General features: G+C 41.8%; 1 protein-coding gene across 11 annotated transcripts in view; it reads left to right on the top strand.

Moving 5' to 3' along the window:
* The window catches only part of LOC119649845 (fat-like cadherin-related tumor suppressor homolog), a 396,664-nt gene that overhangs the window by 243,502 nt on the left and 128,291 nt on the right, over positions 1–24,871 (top strand). For 9 of the 11 annotated variants that reach the window (XM_038052196.1, XM_038052199.1, XM_038052200.1 and 6 more), the window contains exons 9-10: positions 3,325–3,444; positions 22,395–22,761. In XM_038052196.1, coding sequence (XP_037908124.1) covers positions 3,325–3,444; positions 22,395–22,761 — 487 coding nt within the window. The remainder of the gene's footprint in view (positions 1–3,324; positions 3,445–22,394; positions 22,762–24,871) is intronic. The other 2 variants (XM_038052198.1, XM_038052197.1) reach the window with 1 other exon arrangement.

Below are 24,871 nucleotides of genomic sequence, written 5' to 3'. Positions count from 1 at the left end.
AGCGCCGGGTTGATGCACGCTGACAGACGGTGTCAGTCACTTCGAACGCAATGTAGTGGAGATCACTACCGAGAAGTCTTCCAGAATTCGCAATTCGTCCATCGACGGTGCCAGACATTCCGACGCAAAAGTTACGTCAGAGATGCTTCTTTTGCAGCCTGGATGTCGGGACTATGGCATAGATCCAGTGTTTAAAACTGCGAGTGCGGGTCTTACCGCTATTTCCAGGGTCCGTTCCTTCTAGAGTCTGGGTGAGATGTGCTCGATTCAAAGGTTCTACCAACAGTCGAAAGTCCAACACCGTCTCATTGGGGTAAATGCTGAAAAACGTTATCCCTAAATCCCGAATCCACACAAATCCATTCTCTCGACTTTAGGGAAAATCCCGAAGTCGAATCCTGTCCCGAAACCGTTGTTCGTATCCGATAAGTCGAGATGCTAGGGAACCATGTCATTGTTGCGATATTGCTCGCTGATTGCCACTAGATCAGCCTTCACTTGCGCGATGAACTTTACTTCCAACTGAGCGGTTGCACTCCCGTGGATGTTAGTTTGTAGAATGCGGATCATGCTAGCTGTGTCTTAACCCTTTCCAGTTTCAACCTGAAGATTAAACATTGCTCCGAACCTGGCAGGAAGTGCAACGGTTCCAACAGACGCTTCACGATCCTTGCAGAGAATGCAGTTCTCTTTTTCGCTGCAAGTCTTCGCTTGGTGACCTCCTTGACTACATCTACCTCATGCTGCCATCCTGTCGGATCCCTGGCAAGTTAGAGACGTGTGTCCATAGGCATCTGTAACGCTTATCTGTGCTCCTACCCTGGATACTACCCATCCAGTCTTAATTTTGCCGCTGTTAAGGAGTTTCCTCGCGTGTTGCTTGGCGACTTCCACCACTTCCAGTTGTTGGCCTAATTATTGACAGTGATACCTGCCCAGGATATACCTCTGGATATTCACACTTTATGGCATCCTCCACATCGATCTTTTTTGTAAGGCAGTCAAGATCTCGGATTTCCAGAGGGCACATGGGCACTAGATTAGAAACAAGAGCCTTCACCCTCCCTCTTTTATTGACAGTACCGTCATGGGCAAAGTACTACCCCTAGTCTTAACTTCCAACTTCCTTACGGTGTATAGTCCGACTCGGAACTGCTATTTGTATGTATGAATCCTAGACTTCAGATACGACAACTAAGTATACACTTTATCAAATTGGCTCCCACTTCAAAACATACATTTGCATCAGAAATTTGCATATCCTGAAGATCTTCATTCCGATATTTGTCCTTCCTCTATAGAGCATATTTCCTTAGCTTACACTTCCAGAGTTCATTACCCAAAAATACAAGGACCTTTCCAACAAAAACATCTAAAATTCTCGCCCCCTCATACAATTAAGGCGAATAATTCACTGCTGTTTCAGGTTCAAGTCAAAACTTTCATAATTACTTAACAGGAGCGGAAACTTCCTTTGTATCAATTACCGTGTCTTAACAATGTTTAACTTCCTTGAACTATATTTAATGCGCGCTCCCTTATTTCACCTTAAACTCAGCTGAGCAAAAATTCCGCTTCAGGGCAGGTGTATTGCATTAAATCACTAATTGGAAGTTTGTAGTTCATTTTAAGTAACTCTGATCGCATGTTGGAGCATTGCATCCTGAATGAGAAAGCAGGAAAACAGGAGCACCTCCTTTAACACTCGATACAAGAGGAACTGTTTAAGTTTTTCAAGTTTCCAGTTTTCCTGAGAAAATTGCGAGCACATCAATAGACAATGTTCGCATTGTGTTCGAGTGTGTTCCCTCAAGAGTTATCTATGATAATTTATTACCTCCCCAGGATGCTCCGGCTCCTTGTAATAATCGGGTCCATTCGAGTTTCCTAGGTACCAGTTCTGCACTAGCTGAATTGTATCTCGACTATTTATTTACTGAGTAACGTTTAATTCTAATCAAAATATTTACTTAACTTCGCGGGGTGGGTTTATTAGGCGAACAAGATTGATGTCAGGCCCAAGGACGAATAGATGAAAGTTGGAAAGAGAATCTAACCAGCCACTTCACTAGTAACAGGCGAATTTGCGTCATTGCCTATGTAGATGGGGTGATACCTAGAAGACTATGTCTGCAGTTATGACGGTGAGGAAGAGGCTTCTTCGCCGTCTTTATATCCATTAGGATTAGGATTAGAGATTCCCGTCGTGATGAAGCATTTCAACACTGACACGGCCATTGAGAAGGGCACAAATGTGGCGATGGCAACGGTACCAGCAGCATCTCTTGGAAAGTCTGCTGTGTACAAAAGTTCTTTGTTGAAATTTTGTAGAAGCCAATTTCAAGTTTATCCAGCTCCGTCAAGGGAAGAACAACCCACGTAAGTTGGCGGATAACGATAAAGTACCGCCGTAAAATCGGATCAAATTATATTGGTAAACAGGATCCCTTACTTGAAATTATGTTTTGATTTCGCCGGAACATTGCAGGCTTCTTTCGTCCCTCCCTGGAGGGTGTATACGTGGAGGACATCCTGCTAAAAATATACATCAATCTTTGCCGTATTGAGGCAATAAAATGTCTCAAACATCAAACAGTACCGTTTTGCCTTGATTGGTTTGCACGAATATTTTCAATGGCAGAGGGTGTGATTATTGTTCGTGGTGGTCCAGATTTTTGTTTGTATCCTTGTCATCGTCGTCAGAATAGAATAGAGAACCGTAAAGAAGAATTGCGAAGGAGGTATGATGTTGACAAGCAATTTCCCGTGAGAATTACAGGAAAAATTGCTTTGGTAATTTCTAAGTGGGGTGAATTTAGTAATTTAAGGTTGGAGGAAAAAGGGTTTTCCGGGTAGGGGGTGGAATTCATAGAAACGTGGACTAGTTTAGGAAATTGCAGTATTAAAGGGGGGACTGAAAATAGATTGAAATTTGTGGTTGATGGGATTTAACTCTGTAAGGGAGTCGGGAAGGAGACGTTACTTACATTTTACTCATTTTCAGCGGAAAACTCGAAGAAACACATCCATATTTACATGAAAACTTCCATTTTTTTTAAAACGACATACCTCCCTTAACAACAGGTAAAACTCACCAACAAAATTATAATTATTTTCGCTTCCTTTATTAATTTCTTACTAAACACCAGCATATCCTCGGTGCAGGATAATATTTTGTTTCAATTTAGTTTGAGTCATCTCCATGCATAGTAACCATATTTTAATTGGCCACATCAATTTGATGGAAAGTATATTTAACGCTGACTTCCTTGTTCAATCTTTGTTGTTTTCACCAAACCTACTACTCTTATTTTTGTATCTTAGCAACGTTTAAACAAGCATCAATCACAGTCCCAACAACAAGAGTTAGAACATCGTCTAGAAACCGCACCGTGGGAAACCTTCACGGATACTGAGTTGGAGGGATTTAAACCGGTCTTTCGGGTAAATCTACTTAGCACTTAGAATTTAATTTTCTAGCTGGTGAAATGAAGAAAGTTTTTCAATTTTATTTAATGCATTGCTTACTCCGCGGTAGAGAGTAATTTCCCCGCGAAAAAAGTGCATATTCTAGTGTTGGATCGTTGTTACGCGGCTGCTTTGATTTATGTCAGGAGTTTTCCTAGGAATGTTGCAGACGCGCTGCACAAGTTTATTTTAAAGTTTCCGCGAAATTCATCAAATCTCTTTGTCTTGTTGTGAGAAAGTAGTGTGGCATGCTGCTTCCAGCTCTACGTACATATTTGCTTGTTCAGCGTAGTCATATGTAATTCCATTAGCACCGATTTTAGGGTCATAGACGAAGCACAGATTTAGATATAGACCATCAAACAATGACCATCTTGCATGTTTTTGAAAGGATATTTAAGCTTTTAGTTCACCTAAAAAGGAGTAACAACTTTGTTCAAATATTTTGAAATTACGCTAGATGTTTATATTTTGCTGGACGGCTTACATGTATTTTATCTGCATTCCCTAGTTTGAACACTTTTACAGTGGTTTGATAATTGCATCGGTCGAGTCCTCTTAACACTGAACGCTCCTTTTCCGTAGTGCATCTGGAGATTCACCCTCCATCATCAATTGTACGTATCCAGGCCATTGTAGCTTCCGCAGCTTGTCTAAGATTAACAACAGGTCGTCCAATATTGGATGGATAGCACTTTCTGAGGGAGGTCTACGTCTTGCATCTATATTTGAGTACAACAAGGTAAATGCGAGAATCGGCGTTCTCCAAATAAGGGTCGTTGTGGATGAGGAGACATTTGAGCTTGACTCCGAAGTGCTCGAGGACTGCGACATTATGAACTTCTTCCCATTCTTAGCCCTATAATGGAAGACGAAAGATCAACCCAAATAATTTCATTGATATACATGTAATGGCTTTGTTTTTATATCAACACCTAAAAATAGAGTACGGAGGTCGGCCTTTGGCTTCTCTCCTTTTTTCACTCTGAACTGTCACTAAAGGAGGACTTTGAAAAAAAATTGTTAGTGGTCGTCAAAAAATTGTTTTTTAAAGTTATGGCGTTTGTCACGCACCTCAAAGGGGTTTCAGCGGGAAATCAGATCCTCCCTTAGCTTAGCGCCTCAAGCCAAAATTGGCGTGTTGTTCGCTCCTTTTCCCAGCTACGATTTTGAGCGTGCCTCCGACGTCGAGATTAGAATGGGATGGGCGCCGATAGAGCTCCCATAAAGTAGCTGCAGCGGCTATCGGAAGGCGTCCATCCTAATTAGGACACAGGTCCACAATTCAAGATATCTGACCTGGACACTTTTGTCAATCCAGTGGTATTAAGGCTCGAACATGTGAAGTACAGGTTCACTAGGGAGTGTCAGGTTGTCAGTCCCAGATCTCCGTATATCAACTCCACCGGAGTTGCAGTGAATTCTTCTCGAAGGTTCATCTCAGGTTATTATAGCGGCTTTTGGTGTTCTGTGCGATCTTGCAAGCACTGAACTGCGGTTTGAAGACGAGGAGTTTGCGACGAGAAAAGAAACTCAATATGACACAGGGTGAGGCACGGCAGTAGGTGTTGAAATCGTCTGCCAACAGGTAAAGCAAAAGTTGGAGGCGCAATTATTATGAATACCAAAAAAGCAACAAGATCCCCAGGAGCTTCTAGAAAAGCACTTTTTGAAGAAAAAAAAATTATGATGATCGAATTTTCTGATGCAGAATATAAAAAATGCCTGTTGCAGTCACTGGAAATTGCAGAACACAGCTTCACAGCTCTCAAGCTGCATCACGTCACTCTGCGAACGTTCGCGTATGTGTTTGAGGCGAGGAAGAGGCAAAACCTCTGAGCACTCCCGGATTTGTTTATGTATCTCAAGATTTCCATTAGTGGATGTGATGCTACCTGCTGCAGTTGTAGCACATCAGCAACAAAAATCTGATATCTGATGCGCCCATAGGTGGGAAATAGAAAATGTTTCGTGGATTCCGCTTCCTCATTACAGGATGGACACGTATCACCTAGGAGAATTCCTTTTCTGAACATATGTCCAGCTAGTGAATTATGGCCAGTCAGAATGCCCACAATACTCCTGCAAATCGTCTTGCTTTTCGAACGGATAATCTTTGCTGTATGTTTGTTTGGTTCTGACTGGAAAAATTTGGTGGTTTCGCAGCGTTAAGGCACAGCCACCTGTCATTATGAAAAGTTTGTTCCCAGTTTTGATAGAAGCATTAACCAATGCTACTGGCATCCCAATTGCTGGTTCCGACCCGGTAATGGGGGAAATTGAACCCTCTTTTGCTAAAGTATCCATGATTTCCTTTCTCTCTACCGTTCAATGACTCCCACAGTAGCTCCACCATACTGAATCTTGAAGTAGAGTTCAATAGATTCATTCCTGAACGATTTTTGAAGTAATCAATGCTACGCTACAGATTGCGATGCATCTGCTTTTCAACCGTTCGTCAGTCATCTAGGTTGCCGCCCGTAGGATCGCACACACTTCAGCCTGAAAGACGGTTGTACATTGTTCCAAGGGAAAATCCCACTTCTCGTTTTTATTCGAGAGGCAGACTACTGCTTTAGAACCCTGTTCTGTTTTTAAGCCATGTAGAAAAATCCTGACATGCATTCTTCTGGTTCGTACTAGTTTTCTCATTGTTTCACATATTTTCTACCAAACAGATGTATGGGAATCAAAGAATCAGAAAGCATTATGAAAACTGGAGTAAGTTCTCCCAATAACTTATCCAATAATCGAATTAGTTTATAAACAAATTCAAGGGCTGCAACTTGAGTAATGCATTCAGAGCTGCGCTGGATGTCATGCTCATGGCACTGGTGATACCCAGACACACAGGAAGGCAAAGACCATTCAGTTTCCTCATTTTTGTAAATAATACCATTACAGTTTTATTTAGATTTACTGAAAATCCATGCCTGAGACACCAACTGTCAATCAAATCAACGACGCCTTGTGTATCTCTACACACCGTTCCGAGAGCTCGACCAACAACCCGCGTAGCCACGTCATCCGCATAAGATTGAACTACACGTTGACACGTTGACGATTGTAGCAGTTCGCATAGTATTGAGTCGACAACATACTCCACAGAAGTGGCCACACACCTTGAGGGCAGCCTTTCGTCGCTCCTGTTGTCGGGTAACGATCAACACCCACTTCAGCAACCAAAAGTCTCGTCAACACCAAGCTCTCTGGCGGCATCACAGAGCTTTTCGAAGAGTGCAGAATCAAATGCTCCTTTAATGTTCATGGCGTACTCACCTTTCAACATTTAAGCGAAAATGATGTTAAGCTGATTTGCCTGAAGTTCTTTCTATTTGAATAGTCATCTTTCCCAGGCTTTGGTATGAAGACTACCTTCACCTTTTGCCAAGAGGCAGGCACATAGCTCAGAGCCAGTATCCTCGAAAAATATTTCTTAGAAATTGCTCTAAGTGCTCAATACCCTCGTTTAGCATTGCAGGGTAGATGCCATCTATGTCAGGTGCTTTGAACTGTTCAAATGATAGTATAGCAGCTCTCGCATTTTTATTTGTAAAAATCGCTCTCGTAGTGTCCCCCCCTCCCAAGAAACTGGGAGTCCTGAGTCACCTAGTGAGCTCCACTTTCTCGCGAAGAAGATCATTGAATTTTGCCCTTTCCTAGGATTCCGTTTTTATATTACAGTCTGTCCATGTCCATGCCTCATGTATGAGGCATCGACGAATATGGCTGAATAAATGACAAAGTTGTCACTTCCACCAGATGTTGTTCTGTGGTCTGTAATGCTTGTATAGCCTCTGAGGACAATAAAGAGAGTCTTTTGTCTTCGGCTCGATTCGGCTGAGGGTGGACGACGTTGGATAATGAACGACGGTCGCTTAACATGCCCAAGAACCTTAACTATTTTCGCAAACGGTCAGCTTGAGATCGATTGCACTTTGACTGGGGCTATTTGGATGCCTCCATGGGTAATCATGTGGTGGAGAAATCTCACCTGCGATTATAGGGAATTGTGTTTCTCAACGTTGAGTACTAGTCCGCTCTCAAGTCTCTAAATGCTGAAACACGGAGGAAAAAGCGACCAGAACATCCATATAAACGAAAAAAGTAGAGGTTTCGCAGCATAGATTGAATGCATCCGATTCCACAGCCCAATATCATCCTAGTAAACTCGAATAGTCCGGAGGGTGGGTTTATTGCCTTTTCCAGTATGGCTTCAGGTGCTAAAGGGATTTTATGATGTCTTGACTAGGTCCAAGGTCGAGAAAATACATCAGTTTGCGATAGAGTGTGCCAAATCCCGAATTATTGGAGTTAGGTGTCGGTTTGGAATCATCTATAATCATCAATTGTCATTTGGTTTCTGAAGGTTTGTAAACACCCTGCTTACGAAGATCTACGAGCACCTTAGAAAGGTAGGGGAGCCAGTAATGTTGATCTGATGCTGCTCGGTAGTGATGTTGCAGTATTTTTGAAGTGCGCCAATACGAGGGTAGGCATTGTTTCCAAAAACGATGGAAAGAGTGTTAAGAGCGATTTTTTCGGATTATCTAAGGCTTATGAGATCGATGAGGAATCTGTTGTGCAGATCCACTAGCAATCCACAGTTGGGGAGTCTTAAGTGGAAGTATTGATATCCGCAATAACGAAGCGTCAAGAAAATGTTCGTTCACGTCCCAGACCCATATCTACGTGCCTCTAGTTATAAGTACAGATCACCGAGGAATTTGCTATCGCGATTTTAAAATTTTGTGGTTTCAGTCCACCTTGCTCCCGGCAGGTTTAGTTCTATCTAGTTCTTTTGTGAAAAGTGCAGGGGCTGGTATATTTAAAGGCCGTTTCTATTAGTACTTCGGCCTCTTCAGGAGTTGTATCTAGAACGTGATTTCGTCCTACCTTCTGAACACAAAGCACCGACCATCTCCGCTTACTTAGAAACGGTGGTTGTTAATTCTGTCATTGCCTGCTGCAGCTGGGCCACTTGGTCTGTTGTGTCACGCGACACCCTCATCAACTGCAGGTCACGCGTCAATCTTCTTGGATTTTATATTCGGTGTCGGCAGGATGCCAGCGCTTAGCGTGCGGCCACGAATTTCTTGTAATATGAAAAAATTAATTTATTATAAAATGTGATGGATGTGTAGTGAGTGTCGTGTCGGTCTGCGCTTTTTACTGTCCGTCCATATATGAGACATGGATAGCGTTTCTAGAGCAAATTAAAGTTTCGAAATCTGCTAGCTGCTGGTTCACACATTTCTATCCAATTTATTATCCTTTTACGACAAGGAGGACTATGCGTTTCTACCTCGGTGTCGTAAAAATGCAATCAATTAATAATGAATACTGTTGGCAGCCTCCTCCCCTCTCTCGTTAGAGTAAAACTATCAAGGGGATGAGGAGAAAGGGAAGGTGGTTGGCAAAGAACGAAAATAGTAGTTGACTCAAAATGGAATCTTGTGATTCACCAGAGGATAGGGAAAAGTAACGAGATATGCATCCACCGAAAGAAACACTGCAAGAACAGTTAGAGAGGTAATAGGCAAGCCATTTAATGAGTAACAGGAGCGTAGTTTATACATCTTCCTACGTCGCCCCTTGAGTTGGTCTTGCTGGCCGAAAATCGTGCGGCGTTGAGAGGCTTATAGAATTGTGTATTTTCTTTGAAAGGCCTATCCTTATCAGCCTGTTTAGAAACCTTCTGTCGTATCTAGCATGCAAGGTAGTCGATACGGATGCCGGAATTTCATACTGTACTATTGATGAAGGAGCATTTTTGTCTCTTCGGCATTATAGGGACTGGCCTGATTTCTAGATATGTAGCAAGATTTTTGGGCGGGCACTAGCGATGAGTTCTGGCAGTTCCGAAGAAATTCCGTCATTCTTTGGAAGTTTGTTGTTTTTATAAGCGACTTCACTTTTTTGAGCTCCCGTTCGATGTTCCCCTTCGATGGTGATAATTGCCTTCAACTAAGATTATATAAACAGACGAGGACATTAACTTTTTCTCCTGTTGGCCTCAGTTGTTTGGTCTTGAGATATCTTCTTCTAACTCTTGTTATTATATTGTTCCATGTACTTGTCACCTCATAATTTATGTTTTATCATAACTGAAGCAACAGGCTGATGTTATAATTAATACAGTGTCACACAGTATCGAAGTCTCAAGTCTGTGTACAATCCTGGATTTTAAAATTAAATTGTTTTTTTTTTTCGGCCTCGTCTTAAATCCGCCATCTACTTGATGCGATGGCCGGACCTGTTGGGAAGCCCCGTCTCCCCTGGATGAAACCGCAAGTCACATAATCTATGCGATTTCTTTTTTATTGGAGGCGTGCCTTTGGTTATACCCTTAGAAGCCCCTAATCGGATTTTTTTGCTGCTGATTGCAGGCCTAGGAAAACCATTTTGACATTTGGAATTGAAAGTATCATTTTGACATCAGCTTCAACCACCACACAGTGTATCGTATGATCTCCCAGGTTTCGTTAGTGTATTCCAAGTGAAAGTACTGGAAGCCTGTCGATGGCTGGGACATGATTCGAGCCCCAAGTGTAACATAGCTATTCTGACAGGTAGGCGGCCATTAGGGCATTTCACTCAGCGATGACATTCTGCTGGCCGGCCATAGGAACATAGAGGGGAATGAGCGGGCTGACGGATTGGCTAGATGAGGCTCTGCTCCTGGCAGCTTTCGGTGGGTACAGTTCGTGTTCCGCTGGTGACTGTCAAAGGTGGTGGCTACTCGCATTATTTAGTAGCCGCGGACCTCAGAGGGTGAAGGCTCACCACCTGCCGAGCTCGGCATACCCCACAATTCGCATTGCCGAAACTGTGGAAAAGGAGGGAGATTCTTAGGCATTTTCGTTGCGATTACCCAGCTCTAGCTAGAGTCAGGTACACTGGACGAACCATTCTCTGGGGACCTGGCGGAGATTTCTAGATGCTGCTATGTAAACAGTATGATTACTAGCATCTAGCCTAAGATCTAGTAGAAATATTTTGCCCACCTATCTTTCGCTTTGACTGGTTCGCCCATGATATTCCCTATCTCCTCTTAATTAAGGCTGGATTACGCTTAGAGAGTCTGTTATATCACTGCAAGGTATTGCATGTCTTATTCTTCCCTAGCCTGTGAAGCTTTTCGTTGTTGTACTTCCGTGTCTCTCCGACCTGACCTAAGTCTTCACGAGCGTATCCGACCATTCGCCGGCCATTCTTCTATAGTGCCCCTTTCTGAAAGTATGACCTATTCACTGCCACTTTTAATTTGCGATCAACACGTCCAAGGACTGGCCTGTATGCTGGAGAAGTTCATCATTTGTTATTGTCGCAGGCCACAGTTCCCAGATGACACAATGTAGACATGAACTGATAAGATATTGGAGTTTCCGAACTATTTGTTTCCTGTTGGCTTCCTACTGGGCATAGCTTCGTCGGATGATATGTCATTTATCTCATATCCGAAGCAGTTGGTTTCCTGTTTTGACAAAATGTTGATGTTCAATGTGCGACTTTTTGGCTGCAAACCTCCCATTGAATTCCGGATTTTAATGTTTCATTATGCAGTAGAGTAGTTAGTATCTCCTCACCTAAGTTGGTATTGTCCAATCCAATCTAATTTAGGAGGTCACACATTGTTTTCTACATAATTTTGTTCTGAAAGGAATGTGTTATTATTATCTCTGAGCCTCTCTTTAGAGGCTGATCTTTAACTATTCTAATTCGTTTCACCTACTTCCATGTGGAATAAGTTAACATCACAACCTTGAGAACATGACGTAAAGGAACGAAATGAAGGATGAGATCAACAGTTTGGGTTTGGGGCAGAAGGTGGTCTAAAGGAGACAAATAAAGAAGAAACAACAAGTATGATTGCACAATTCCAAAGGACATTTATCCCTAGATTAGGCATTTCTTTTTCTGTCCTTATAAGTTCTGACGCCTCTTCCATTTTGTACTACCCCATAATATGTGTAGGCATTATTTCAGCTTATGTTCACCATCTTATGAAAAATTTTCCAATTCCCTCAACCCAAAACAACTGATGTTGGTGTATTTTTATCGTCAATTTCCAGGAACCACTACTCAGAATCACTCAACATAATTACACCTGGGAAATATCAAGCAAAGTATCAAAGAATGAGGAAAAAAGAAACAATTTCTCAAAAGATAAATTTTCTTCCTTAATACATTCGAGTTGGGCCACCATAACTGACGGTTGGAAGGAAACAAAAAAAAACGGGGGGAAGGACGAAAACTTCATTTCTAAACGTAATAACTCATAAAATCGTTCTAATCGCAATCGTGTCAGGTGCTCATCTTCACATCATCTTACACTGCCAATGATTTGTTGCTTCTGGATGTTTCCTCCTTTTTTGCAATCATTTTTTACGGTTGGGACTCTCGTCGGGATTGGCGGTGTCTGCAGGGAATGCGGAAGACGTTTTGACACATAAACGGACTCTGAGACGATTGAAACCTGAATAAGGACTGACTACAGAGGCTTGTCTCCTACTCCTCGGAGTATCAGCACGACTGGCACCTGATACGATTGAGTATCCTTTCAAATATAAAGTTTCAAAACATCGTTCTCCACTCTGGTCCACCCGCTCTCTCCAGGCTGTCGCTCCGTTGGTTTGTTTTTAGAAGACATTTTCAGAATTTTCCTTACTTTTTCCTTTTAATATGTCCTTTTGTTATATTTATTTCGTTTTGTATTTAAGTGATGAGTTGGGAATACTTTTGTGCTCAGTTTCCTGCTTTTCATTTTCGAAATGATCTGAAAATTTGCCGTTTCTGCTGTCCCCCGAGAAGTCCTTGACTTCTTTCTTGGAACGTGCACGAAGTGATGCATACAATCTCCAGCCGGTCTGAAATGCCAAGAAAAGGAAATTATTTCTTTTCGCAACTCAATGGAAACTAAAGAAGTTTTCCACGGTCCAGGCGCAGTTGATGTTTGAGCTCATCTGCGCTGCATATAATTATTGCAAATTTCCTGAAAACTCATGTCTTTCTTATCGTCGTATTGTAAGCGAGCTGTGCAAACCATGGAGACGAATTCAGAAAGTTGTCATCGTTTGCGTTATTTCAAAATAAGCGATGAAGGAAAATTGCAATAACGAATATGCAATGGGGGAATGGCTGTGTTTTCTTTCAGTTTTCAGAATTTCTGCTTGTCAGGCAAATGGAAGTCTGCAAGTATCGAATGAAGAGTGATTTCGCTTGAGAAATTAAAATGAAAGCTTCTGAAGAAAGTCCTCAAAGGGCTCAATGGATTTTTCTTACGCCTGGTCTTTTTGTTCGGAATTTTTAATCTTTCAGCATTGGATAGCGACTTCATTTTGTTGAGATGTAATATGAAGTTATTCGTTTGATCCTTTGGTATTATTTGAAGACACATTCAAAGCGCGAATATCAATTCGTTTTATGAAAAATGAAATGTTATTGAAATCGACTCCCTGTTCGTTTCGTTATCTTTCTGACTGTCCATGCACTTCGCCCTTTTCTGCTTACGTTGCATTGCACGTTATATGGCAGAAAGCTTATTATCCTTAACTGGTCTTCCTCCATCCTATGAACTCGTCTCATATTCTCGCTTTTGCAAGCATCATTCGTTTTCATTGTCCCTCACTGAATGCTTCCTTTGAATATTGTAGAGTAAACTATCTTGGATCAAATATTTCCTCCATTTGTCCTTTCAACGGGACAGATCTCTTGAAATATCATGCCAGTTAGTCACTTTGAAGACAAACCAAACTTATTTTTTGCGAAGTACAATCTCATGAAGGACCCACGTCATCTAAGTAAACAACATCCTTGTCAGGGGCATAGAGCATGTAGGTCCTATTTAAAATTTGGCCTACCCATGTTTCAAAGCTGAATTTAAGATGAACCCAATGTACATCACCATACTTTTCATGAGCGTTATATAGCATTTGCCGAATAAACCCCTCGCCCCCCACACCTCTCTAATCCCCACTAAATAAAATAAATAAAATATCTGGTCCAAAGGCTTTCCGATTTTTGAAGAAAGGATGAGTTCCTGCGTTCCTTGCGCAGAAGTCTATCTCGTAGAATTGCTGATGCTTTCGATGTTGTGACAATACTCCACTCAGGCCTCTCAGCAGTTCTGACTTATATGACTTATACTTCTTCGGGCAGCCCTTCTTTTGGTACCTGCAACAATCTCTTCTTTCTATATATTGCAGAGCTTGAGATTCTAAAGCCAGTTTGAAATCTTTTCTCTAGATCCCCTTTGACTCATGATCCGTGACAGATCTTTGATCAGGCACTTTCCAGTCTCATTGTCAGTTAGTGAGATCCTTTTCTAACCGTCTCAATTTTCCGAATTGAAGAAGTGGAAGGTTACGCTGTTACACACCGGTTGGTTTGTGTTAACAATGAAGTCGAAGAAAGGCTCACCTCTTTTGTTAATTTCCATACTGCCTCAAAGCATATGCCTCACGATAGCGTCACAGACGTCAGATCTTGTAATTCTGCCCAAGGCGCTGACGATCCTGTGCCAGATAAACCGAGGAGATATACACGTTTATCGCTTCCTTCTACTCCAATTTGGCTTCGATTAAGATATTGAAACTCAGGTATGAGTACAGAAAGTTGTGCGGACTTTTCCTGGTGAGGATACATACTCCAGGCCGATCTTGATCAGTGTCTTCAGGGATTTGCAATAAGTTGTAATACCTCTTTACTTGATAATTCGGCTTTCTTCGATGCAAAGTTTTTTTTATTAGTGTAATGTCTTCTTTCCGCTGTACCTCGATCCCTATCACTCCGTTGATCTCCATATCTTCCAGCAGCTCGGTGACAAATGAGCCGAAGTCATCCGCTTTGGAGGAGCGGCCTATTTAACCAGGCCGACTTTCGTTAGTCAGATAAGAATAACAGGTCTCCTCTCCACTGCCAGCTTACCGCTAGCGTAATTTCGACATCAGCAAATGACTCCTCGCTTCATGAAACCCACCGTTGCTACTTTGCTACCTGTAGGGGTTGATTGGCATCCGAGCCTTTGCAAATCCGTTCTTTTTATCGACCTCGACCTCATCATCGGTTGTGTTTTAAAGCGGCAGTTTTCCCCTTCTGCCGACTTCCCAAGTAGTTATTATTGTATTCATTAACAACCGCCAGGTGTCAATGTGGTGTTTTTCTTCGCGCTCAGCGATCCTATCCGTCTCCTGATTCTTCACGCTTTTGCTCAAAACATAGATTCCCTTCTGATATTGACTTTTGTGCGGACATCCGCTTTTTCAGTTACTTTCAGGTGTTTACTTGCATGTGAGTACCAGTGGTTTGTTCTCCGATAATGCGTCTGGCATCAGCTCTCGTTTCCTTCTACCGTTGTATGTTCTTTAAAATTTGAGTCCATGTCTTAGTTCCACGGGTAATCCGGGAAAAAAGGCTTATCCTCCAGCAGATCTTACTACCCTTAAATTGAGCAGGAGATCCACAGGTCTACGTCGGTTGGATGAAAGCGTTTCCAACATCCACCACGTTGTCATATTTGCGGGTAGTTTATTGTTATCGTTCCTGTCGTAGTTTCCTAACCTGGTACGCCTTTGAACAGTATCTTGCGCAGGCATCTTCTTTGTTTTTTTTTAGTCTGAGTCGGCCCAAAAGCGGGGCCAACTCGTTGTCATCGTTTGCTCCATTTAGTTCTATCAAAGGGCTGATCTGCAGAAGTTGCGAGGCTCTCAAATCTCTATCTATCATATCAAGCCATCGTTGTTATCCCTTTGGTCGCTTCACTTGCCAAGGTTTCTTGGCAAGTGAATTCTCGTTAGCACGAATTACATGACCCTTCTCGCAATTCTTTTACGATCGGTGCAACTCTATATCTTTCGAGGGTACCCTCATTCCGGACAACATCTTCGTCACTTCTTTCTCTCTTTCTTTTGGACAAGTTGCTCAAGGCATTTTTGCTATTAGACGCTAGAAAAACATCATTCGCCTAAAGCAGTTTATAGCGCGTTGGATGTTGTATGTCACGAGTGACAGTGTCCATAACAAGAACAAAGAGGAGGGAGAGGCCGTTTCCTTAATGAAAACCGTCAGAGACACGAAGCGGTTTTGTACACTCGCTATACTTCGAACTTTACTTTTCGGATCTTGGTAGAGCAATTCAACCCAGCGCACGAGTTCTTCCAGCACTAGGTGTTGTCGCAGAGCATACCAGATGAGCTCGTATGGCACATGATCAAACGCTTTCTCCAGATCGAGAAATGCGATGCAAAGAAAGCGATGCTTCTCATGATAGTTTTCTATAGTAGAGTGATATCAGGGATCCTCTCTCAACCGCCACAATTTTCCTGGCTAGAGAAGTGGAAAATTGGTGCACTTTAACTGTCAAACATCGATAGACTTTTGTTAATAATACAGTTGAATGTAGTCTCGCCTGCTTCTTTGCAGTATATCAGTTGGTTTTCTTCGAAGCGATAGTAATTGTAATTTTTCCGTTGCTGGCTTGTCCTGACCCGAGTCAGTCAAGAAAACATTCACGTTTCCCGCTGCTTCGGTTAGGCCGGTGAAACTTCCGGAATAGTAAGCTAATTGAGATGCACTTCGAGTGCTGCAGATTTATCAATGCTACCCTCCAGTAGCTCATTAGCGGCACGCGTCCAAGTCGTCGTCCGTCAGGGTACTATGACTTTTGAGTTTTTGGTTCCGCCTTTTCCAATGCTTCCACATACTCTCCAATCAATGGAGGATTGCCTGTTCACCCGTGGTTCGTCCTCCATAATCACCATCCAATTGTTTATGAAAACCCTGGCATTTCGCAGTCGAAGGAATTGTACGAGTTTTTACTTACCTACATTGATTTCGGAAACCAGTTTGCCACCAGTAGATTTGCTATTCGTCCGCTGGCGTTGCTGTTGGCTGTATACGGAGGTCTGTGTAGGCACGAAACCTTGCTTATCTCTGCCTTTGATCTCCTGCTAGACCTCACCATCGGATAGATTATATTTTAAAATGGTCGGTTTCCCTTTCTCCTGGTTTTTCAAGCGTTAGTTATTGTGATAATTAAGAATCGGAAGGAGTTTAGCCAGGTCTTTTTCTCCCTCTCCTTATACCTCACATTCCCGTTTAGAACATGGATGGCACTATAAAACTGGTTCTTGAGCAGGTGTTTAATGGACTTCCACTTCTGGGTGGGCTTGCGGCTACTGTCATTCTCGCCGGTCCCCGCTCTCCTGAGGTTCCGAACGTTCGGGCCAAGTGTACTATGTCTGGCAATCGATGCATTTAGTTGGATGGCAGTAGTTTTGCGGCTAGAAACAGCCAGTCCGTCCTTCGCGTCTTTTTCGAAAGCTCTTGTCCCTTTGTTTCTAGCATAGGAATGCTACGGTTGATACCCATTTTACTAGTTTCTACAAATACTCTCTTCTGGTTGAATGCTACTAGCATGTCCTCCAATGATACGTCTGGTATCAGCACCTGTACTGCTTCTATCAGTGTTTGTTCTTTAAAATTCAAGCCTGTGTAATGTAGGGAGAAAAATTCACACTGGCTAGTCTATTTGGCCAAAATGTTTGTCTTCTGATTTCCTAGATCATTATATGTATGTGACATACTCTGTCTTAAAACCTATGATCACTTTTGAAGCAGATCCTCTTTTTTCCCCTCTTTTCGGGTCATTGTTAGCTAAGTTCATACTTAGCCTTTTTTTGCAGTTCTGTGTTTCTGGACCGCCTTTCACCTTTGGAGTAAACTCGAAACTTCAATTTCAACTGTGACAAAATTTGTTAAGGCGTTTTCTGGCCAATTGATGACGTAAAAGTGAAGTATCAATTTTTCGCACGACCTTATCCGCCGTTTTATTGTTTTTGACATCCAGGCTAATAGAACTGCTATTTGATCGGTTCTATAGTTTTGGCTACATTACAGTGCGCATCACCCCACGTTGTCCTTCACCTTTGGTCTCGGCTCCAGGTACAACTTTTGTGTGACTTCACTATTTCGATTTGTTCGGCCTTTATATATCTAATTCCTAGTCGAAAATTCAGTCATAAGCCATCCGGGATCTGACTGTTGCAACCTCTAGATTGCAGAAACTCATGTTTACCTTATTAGCAGTATCATTTCTTTCTGCTGTTTCACGCTTTTCGCCTGCTAGCTTACCATCTCTTCAATAGCCATTTGTCTCGGTTTTAGCAATGTCTTGCCTTGAAATCCTAGCGTCTTATTGCAGCTCCTACCCTTTTTTCAGCTTCCCAAGCGGTCTCGTCCTAGGATTTGAAACTTTGCGATATTGTCCCGATCGCTTGGCAGCTCCTATCTGCTTGTCTCTGCGTTTTCATTTCGCTGATCTCAGAAACCCTCCATGCTTTTCTTCTGCCGCTTTGCAATTTCTGTATTTTTTTTCGTCACCTCTCGAATGGTCTGTGTTTCTATGTTTCTTTGTGTTGTCCTCCCTTGCCCCTCTCAGCTCTTGGTGGTTTGCTTTTTGACGCAGTGGGCTTTCATTTTGAATAGCTTTTCCGAACTGTTGACTCTAAGCTCCCAGATTATCAACCAACCGATTGAATACTAGTGTAACCTAGAAAATACTGATCGAGATTCAAGATGGGTGGTCAGAAACAAAGTAACCCCATTAATATTGATCAGCATCTCTGATATACATCTTGGGACTCTAGAACGCTTCCTTGTTATGTAGCATCTTCAGGGTTATTGTCACTTGCGGCGAAACATTAGCTCCCAATTCTGAACCACCACATTGAGTGATAATCTGCGAGGCAGTTTTGGATTTCGAAGCGATACCTACGTCTAGGAGTACCACCGTCGTCCATGCTCTTTGTGAAAAACACATTGATTTTGGAGAATTATCTTTGTGTTGATAAGGAAGAGTGAACATTTTGCCAAAAAAAGATTGTCTAGAAGTTTTGATAATAACAAATTGATTGACCTCTATGAATTTGCTAGAGTTAGCTTCTTCTCAGATTTGCCAATTAATGTAATTGATGATGTTTTCTAGCTCTGGATCCGAGGGGAAAAAATCCTGTTGAACAGCAAAAGTAGATATCTTCTGCGGATTGGAGGTAGCTCCGTAACCATTTCGCCGGTAATTTTGTCAATACCAGGGTTTTTATGAGAATTAACTTTTTGCTTCACCCTATCCTTCCTACAGACAAGCCGCTTGCTAATCTAGTTGAGGGTGGTTAGGGTAAAGATGGATCACTGTCTGAAAAATTTGGTTAAAAGTATTTTCTCCTTCTTCCGAATCCCTTCTCGGCTAGTTTTCATTCAAGTTTTAATGGGTGCCGAATCTGCATATATCGCTTTTGTATCTTAGTTGCCTTTTTTAGAGAGTAGTCACTTCTGGCCGGTCGTCGCATTAACACTTTATTGACCCTAAATTCATTTTTTTTTTGGGATTGCTTAAGTTGATTAGGAGTGTGATTAATCATGGTTCTTGCTAAATAGGTAATTTATAAAGAGGAACTTTGGTTGGAGACTTGCTCTCATATATGGATGTGCTTTATTTATAAAGAGAACTTTGGTTGGAGACTTGCCCTCGTATATGGATGTGCTGCTTTGGAGGGAGCTATGCTTTTCTCGGATAATGAGAATTGTATCTACTTCGAGGAATTGACCTTCTCTATGCCGATTGAAACTAGATTCAGTAATAAAAAGGGTTCCATAGTAAAAATGCAGACCATACAATTCATGGAATGCCACTTTGAGGGACGGCGAGGATTATCCAGAAGACATCTAAATGAAGTAGGGAAAACGGCGGGTTAGTTCTCGAATAGGCAGTTCGTATTTTCAGACGATTACTGACCTCGTGCTTTAGTGCTATCATTGATTCGTAAGGTATGCAATTGTTGTGAATGATCACAACTGATAAAAAAGATTTGAACGTGTGCAATGCTTTTGTTCCACCACACAAACTCAAACCTTGCGCCGGGAGGCGAATTTCTTGAATCCAGTCTTCTTGAATTTGTTTAAAATCTGATGATACCCTACAAGTATTCTGCCTTAAGGAGACTCTTATCATTTTAAGGCTCATTAGCTATGGAGAGAACACTCGTCGACTTAGTTCATCAAATTAAGAACTACTTGCCGGGAAGAATCGTTTAGCTACTTTGCCACAAAGAACTCCTGTTAAGTTGGGTGTTATGTTGCCTGTCTTTGCGAAAATCGAGTCAGTGAAGCTTCAGCCTCTCGATTTCGTTTTCCTCGACTGGAAACTCGGCTTGTCATGGATGTGTATGTTCGTCTTTGTGGAATCTTACTGCTATAGGTTTACTACATGCACAGCATTCAGTGTGATGATATTGAAACCGAAGCACTGTCTCATTGAAAATTAAATAGGAAACAACAACAATTCGAAAGAAGAAGAAAGAAGGATATGTGAATGTCCTGTACTTCACTATGGACTGAGCAGGGAACACTGACAAAACTTAAATCGGATAAATACAATAAGAATTGTCCGAATTTGAGGAGAGTCTTGAGTGATAGATGAAGTTGATTTAAAAGCAAGCTTCAGATTCCAATTCGCAGGACGTGCTCCTGGAATTCACAAAAAGAAAAAAAGCAGATCTATTAGATGCCGTTATACTTTCCCCAACAAGTGTGTACCAAAGTTGCTAACAGCTATAAAATGAGCTAGCGCAGGACTAAGAAAAGTTAGGACCATAATGAAATCGGTTCTTCCTTTCCAGTAGGTACACCTTTCTAGAAGGCAGTCTTCTTGGATTCGCAAGCGAAATTGCGGACTAGGTGGCCCACATATTTTATTCATATCGATAATGACGTTTGGTTTGCGTGCTTTTATTTTCTTGACTAAGTTGTCTAGCAGCCTGGAATTTTACAAAATTTTGGCTTGGAACACTTAACGGAAAGTTTGAAGTTGAAGCAAGCCAGTCAGTTGCTACCGGACGATCTCTTCCTCTTCCTCGCAAACATGCGAATTCGCTATCCGGATTTTCTCCAGATGATAGTTAAATAGTAGTGTCTCATAAAAAGCCCTACTAGGTTTCCGCGTCTCCCTTAGTAAAGGTCAATAAAATTGTCAACCGAAGTTCAAAATTTCTCCATATTGCATCCTTCTGACCTTTTCCTTCAGAGCAAACGCTCCTGAACCCTTACAGGATTGATTCGTTGATAAAGATTGCATATGTCAGCAGTCTTAGCGGATCCGTCTCCGTGGCAACCATTTTTCTCCCTTGGCAATTATAGCAAAGCTAAATCTAGAAATTTTAGAATCTGCGGCTTATCTAGAGATTTTGAAAGGGACGTATGATTCCCCACCAGAAGAAGTGGGGGGGGGAGTACTGGACCAGTTAAATCCGCTATTTTGATTATATGGGGAGTGCTTCCTTCCTAACATGGACAGTAAGTCCGTTTTGGAGGCAAGAAGAAGCTTGGAGTGGTGTCAGCTCGAAGCTTGCGAAAAAGAAAGTGAAGTTATAGATACACATCTCAATTTTTAGAAGTCACTTCAGTTTGATTATTAACTACTGGTACAATAAACTGGAATCCGAAATTACTGAATTTGACTAAGTTTTCACTTATCTTCTTCGGCAATTTATACGCGCAAGGCTTTCAAATTTTTGGGATAGTTTTGCGTGAGATCGTCACAAATATTCCAGTATTTTTATCCAAACTTAGCGTTTTCTTTATTAACGCATGACCTTTTTATCTTTTTGATTTGCGCTATAGATTAGCTCGGAAACTCTCGCTGAAAATACCATAGTTTAGCTCCAGGCAGGCAGAACTAAGAATCAGTTTTAAGTCCTAACCTTCGAAAAAACCTTTGAAAAAGGCCTATTTTCGGCATGCAGACTCCATAAAAAATGTGATTTTTTAAAATAAAACTTGAGTGAAAAAGGTTACATTTAAGAAATATACTTTTGGGACTGGATAAAACCTGGAGTTGAGATATTTTTTACTCGAGTTCGATTAACAAAAGGAGCGTTTTCAATGCATAACCTAATAAAAGCTAATAATACCCTTCTGAACTCAACGTATCATAGTGAAGCAAAAGTAACGCAAAACTGTTGAAAAATCTCTATACATTTTGCCTCTTTGTACTTTAGGTACTGTCTATAAACATTTTTTAGAGTACTCAACCTCATACCATTTGTAAACTCCTGAATTTTCTTCATCCTTTTACTATGATGACTTTTTAGTACGGAATTTATGTATTTTCACTCAAAGAGCCAGAAACTTACGACATACGAGTGTACACTTCCTTATTCCGGAAATGCTTTTTACGTTACTCCACTTCAACTCTCCGGAGAGAGCGTGCACTATATGTAAAGGATAAATTTACAGATGGATATGGTGTTTCTTCAACTATCATCGCAACATTCTATTGCAGCTCGAGTGAAAAGTTACCATGTTTCTCCTGTTTAAACTACTCACCGGGTAGGTTTCCAGCTGATTCTATCATCCAACAAACTCCGTTAAAGTCAACTAATCCAATTTTTCTTCAATCTTCTTTGTATGCCATGTCCTTCAGTTTCCACCCAGAAAGGAAGTTATCCTTTGTATGCCGGTGCATGTGGTATAAATGACTTGTAACAATATTCCTCCGCCCATTCTGTAGGATCTTTCTTTGTTTGGCACACTTTAACCAGGTACTTGCACATATGCATGATATGGTCATCCTGACTCCTCCAGATCCTTGACACTTTTATGATAAGTGAAAGCATGAAATAAGTCCAGTCCGTGCACACATCTTGTCCATGATATGGAATTTTTCTTTCTTTCCTGCCCCGGCTTCTCGGCTCCGAGGGCCCACAGGATAGTCCTTGGAATATAATCTAAAATTATGTTTGTAATATAACATGTTCTCGCATATTTGATATGACTGCATTATGCGAGGCAAGTTGGTCCTCGTCTTCTTACGACCGCTTTTCTCATGTTTCCCTATTTTTCTCTTTCCATGTTCGTTTAATCATGTACAGGTGCTGGCCATTGATAACGACGCTGGCGAGAATGGACGCGTCACCTATGCGATAAAGTCGGGAAAAGGAAAGGCAAAGTTTCGTATACATCCGGATACAGGCGTTATTTATGCAGCAAAAGTATTTGAACCGGACACGGAGTATGATTTAGCGATACGGGCCGAGGATAATGGACAGCCAAAGCGTTCACAGACTATTCGAGTTAATGTTGTAGTCGTGCCAATTCCAAAGGAGTCCGAACATCCACCTGTTATCAAGATGATGGACCAGAAAGTTGACGTGACTGAAAATGATCGACCAGGATATTTTGTGGCGTTGATCCAGGCCACTGATGACGATAATGATCAACTTTGGTACGACATTGTTGGTGAGTACAATTTTGTTTTATATACCTATATTAGTCATGATATTGTATTTGAATAGATACTTGTTCTTGAAAGTTGAATACTAATAAAACTAGGGATTTGCCACCACATTCACCAGATGTAGACCTAGGTCCTAAATTTACTCCATATATAGAAGGCTTTTCATTTTTAAATAAGCTCGGGAAGATGCATTTATATGCTCAATAACGAGGGAAAAAATGGAACTGCGGTGATACTGACAGCTAACAGGATGTATCTGACATTATTAGAATTAAATGTGTGACAGCGATTGGTGATGAATTTATCCTAGGAATATGAGCTGTAACAGACTTCAGCAAATTGATTGATTTGATTTTTCCCAACATGAAGGAAGTCAGGTAGTTAACTGCCTACTTTCGGAGTCACGAAAGCTCCAGGCAACAAGCGCTGGTACACGTTATCTTTACTCATAAATATACATCTGTTTCTCAGGAGTTCAGTTTACGTTGACGCCGAAATAGGATTTCTTTCAAATCAAATGGTCTGGGAGTTCCCATTTATATCGCGTGAAGGACTGGGATTTGTGGCAATAGGTGCAGATACGCGATTGGCACAACCTACACAGTACTTTAGAATACAAGCCGTTATCGATAAAACCAGTTGCTATAAATTTACTACCCTTGTTACTGTTCGCCCGTAGAGCATTCAGACGATGGAAACAGCTACAACATCTACTTCACACATTGTCTCTGGCGGCTGAATCTATACCAGCCCATTTGGGAACATTGGTGCAGAAGCAATTGCATGAGGAGTTTATCGAGGCTTAACTTGTCTAGTTGCTCTCTATCGCATAAGATAGCTCGATCCTAACAGAAATTTTGGGACCTTCTTGAATTGCGCGCCTACCCAAGAAATATCCAGGCTAATCCAGATCAGTCAGACATTCTTCGGGCAATTAGATGCTATTCGCTGATTCCAGACTAGGTGGCAGATTTTCAATTATTATGGTAGCGCGTACACATACTATTCATAGTGCTTTTAGGAGTAGTAAGCCTATCTAGGACTCCCCGATGAGGCAGCATTTGACATTTGACATTCCTCGAAGGGTGAGTCCTTACGAAGCCCTCATCGAGGGTGCAAGTCTGGCAGGTTGACTGATTTAACACCACCGTTGAGCACTTACTGAAGTATGTCTGCCCCGTTGCTTGACTCCGAGGTCTGCATTCACTTTAGACTCCCCTTAAGCCGGTGCAATCGTCCGTTCAATTTCTGTAACTCGGAGCACATTTCAAGCCCCAACCGCTTATGCCGTTCAATGATAAACGGTCAAAAATCTAAAGGTCATTTTGACATGCTTGAATATCGCATGTGTAAACTTCACTTTCTATGTCCAATGGTAGGATCAAGTTCTTTCTGCTATAGCAGGATTTGTGTTTACTGAACTGCACAAACTGCCCCATATTACCGGCTAGAATTCTAACAGCCTCGTGTCGGGTTGCTGTTAGTCAATGAGTAAGGCTCTCTACTGCATCCATGGCCAGCAATACGATGTGAATACGGCGTTTCCCGATCCCACCATTTGGAGGTTCCGCTCTGTTTATTTGATGTTGACGCACCAGTCAAGGTTGTTGCCCCATCTTTCTGCTCACCACCTTTGAGTACCACCGGCCTGTAGACTGAACTGAGAAGACCTGAAGGCAGCTTTGTGTTCGTGTTTGCGATATCCAATGTGAGATCTAGACCTTTGGGAGCTTATTCGCCGATGAAAACACACACTTCCATACGAGATGAAAGGTTTTTACCAGGAAATTAAGTGGCCTTAAAGTATACCATGACCTCGCTCGGAATTATCCTCGCCAGGGATTCCTTGGCACAACCATATTGCACGTATTGTTTAAAATTAACTTCGTATCTATCGGATCTTCGTATCTATCATACTCCGAAGGGATGATGTGATTGTCGATCCTAATTCAGGCGTAATTTGTAATGAAAACCATTTCTGTTTTTTCTCCACAAGTACCAGTCCAGCGCTTTCTAACCACGCCTCAACAGCACTGATTGCTTCACACGAATATAACTTAGTCTGATCTAGATGCTTTGCGACTATATCATCGGCGTAACCCACCACCATGG

Source organism: Hermetia illucens, chromosome 2, assembly GCF_905115235.1.
Source record: "Hermetia illucens chromosome 2, iHerIll2.2.curated.20191125, whole genome shotgun sequence".
In the NCBI taxonomy this organism is placed as follows: Eukaryota; Metazoa; Arthropoda; class Insecta; order Diptera; family Stratiomyidae; genus Hermetia; species Hermetia illucens.
The sequence above is the reverse complement of the archived record's forward strand: the minus strand, read 5'-3'. Positions and strand labels throughout refer to the sequence as shown.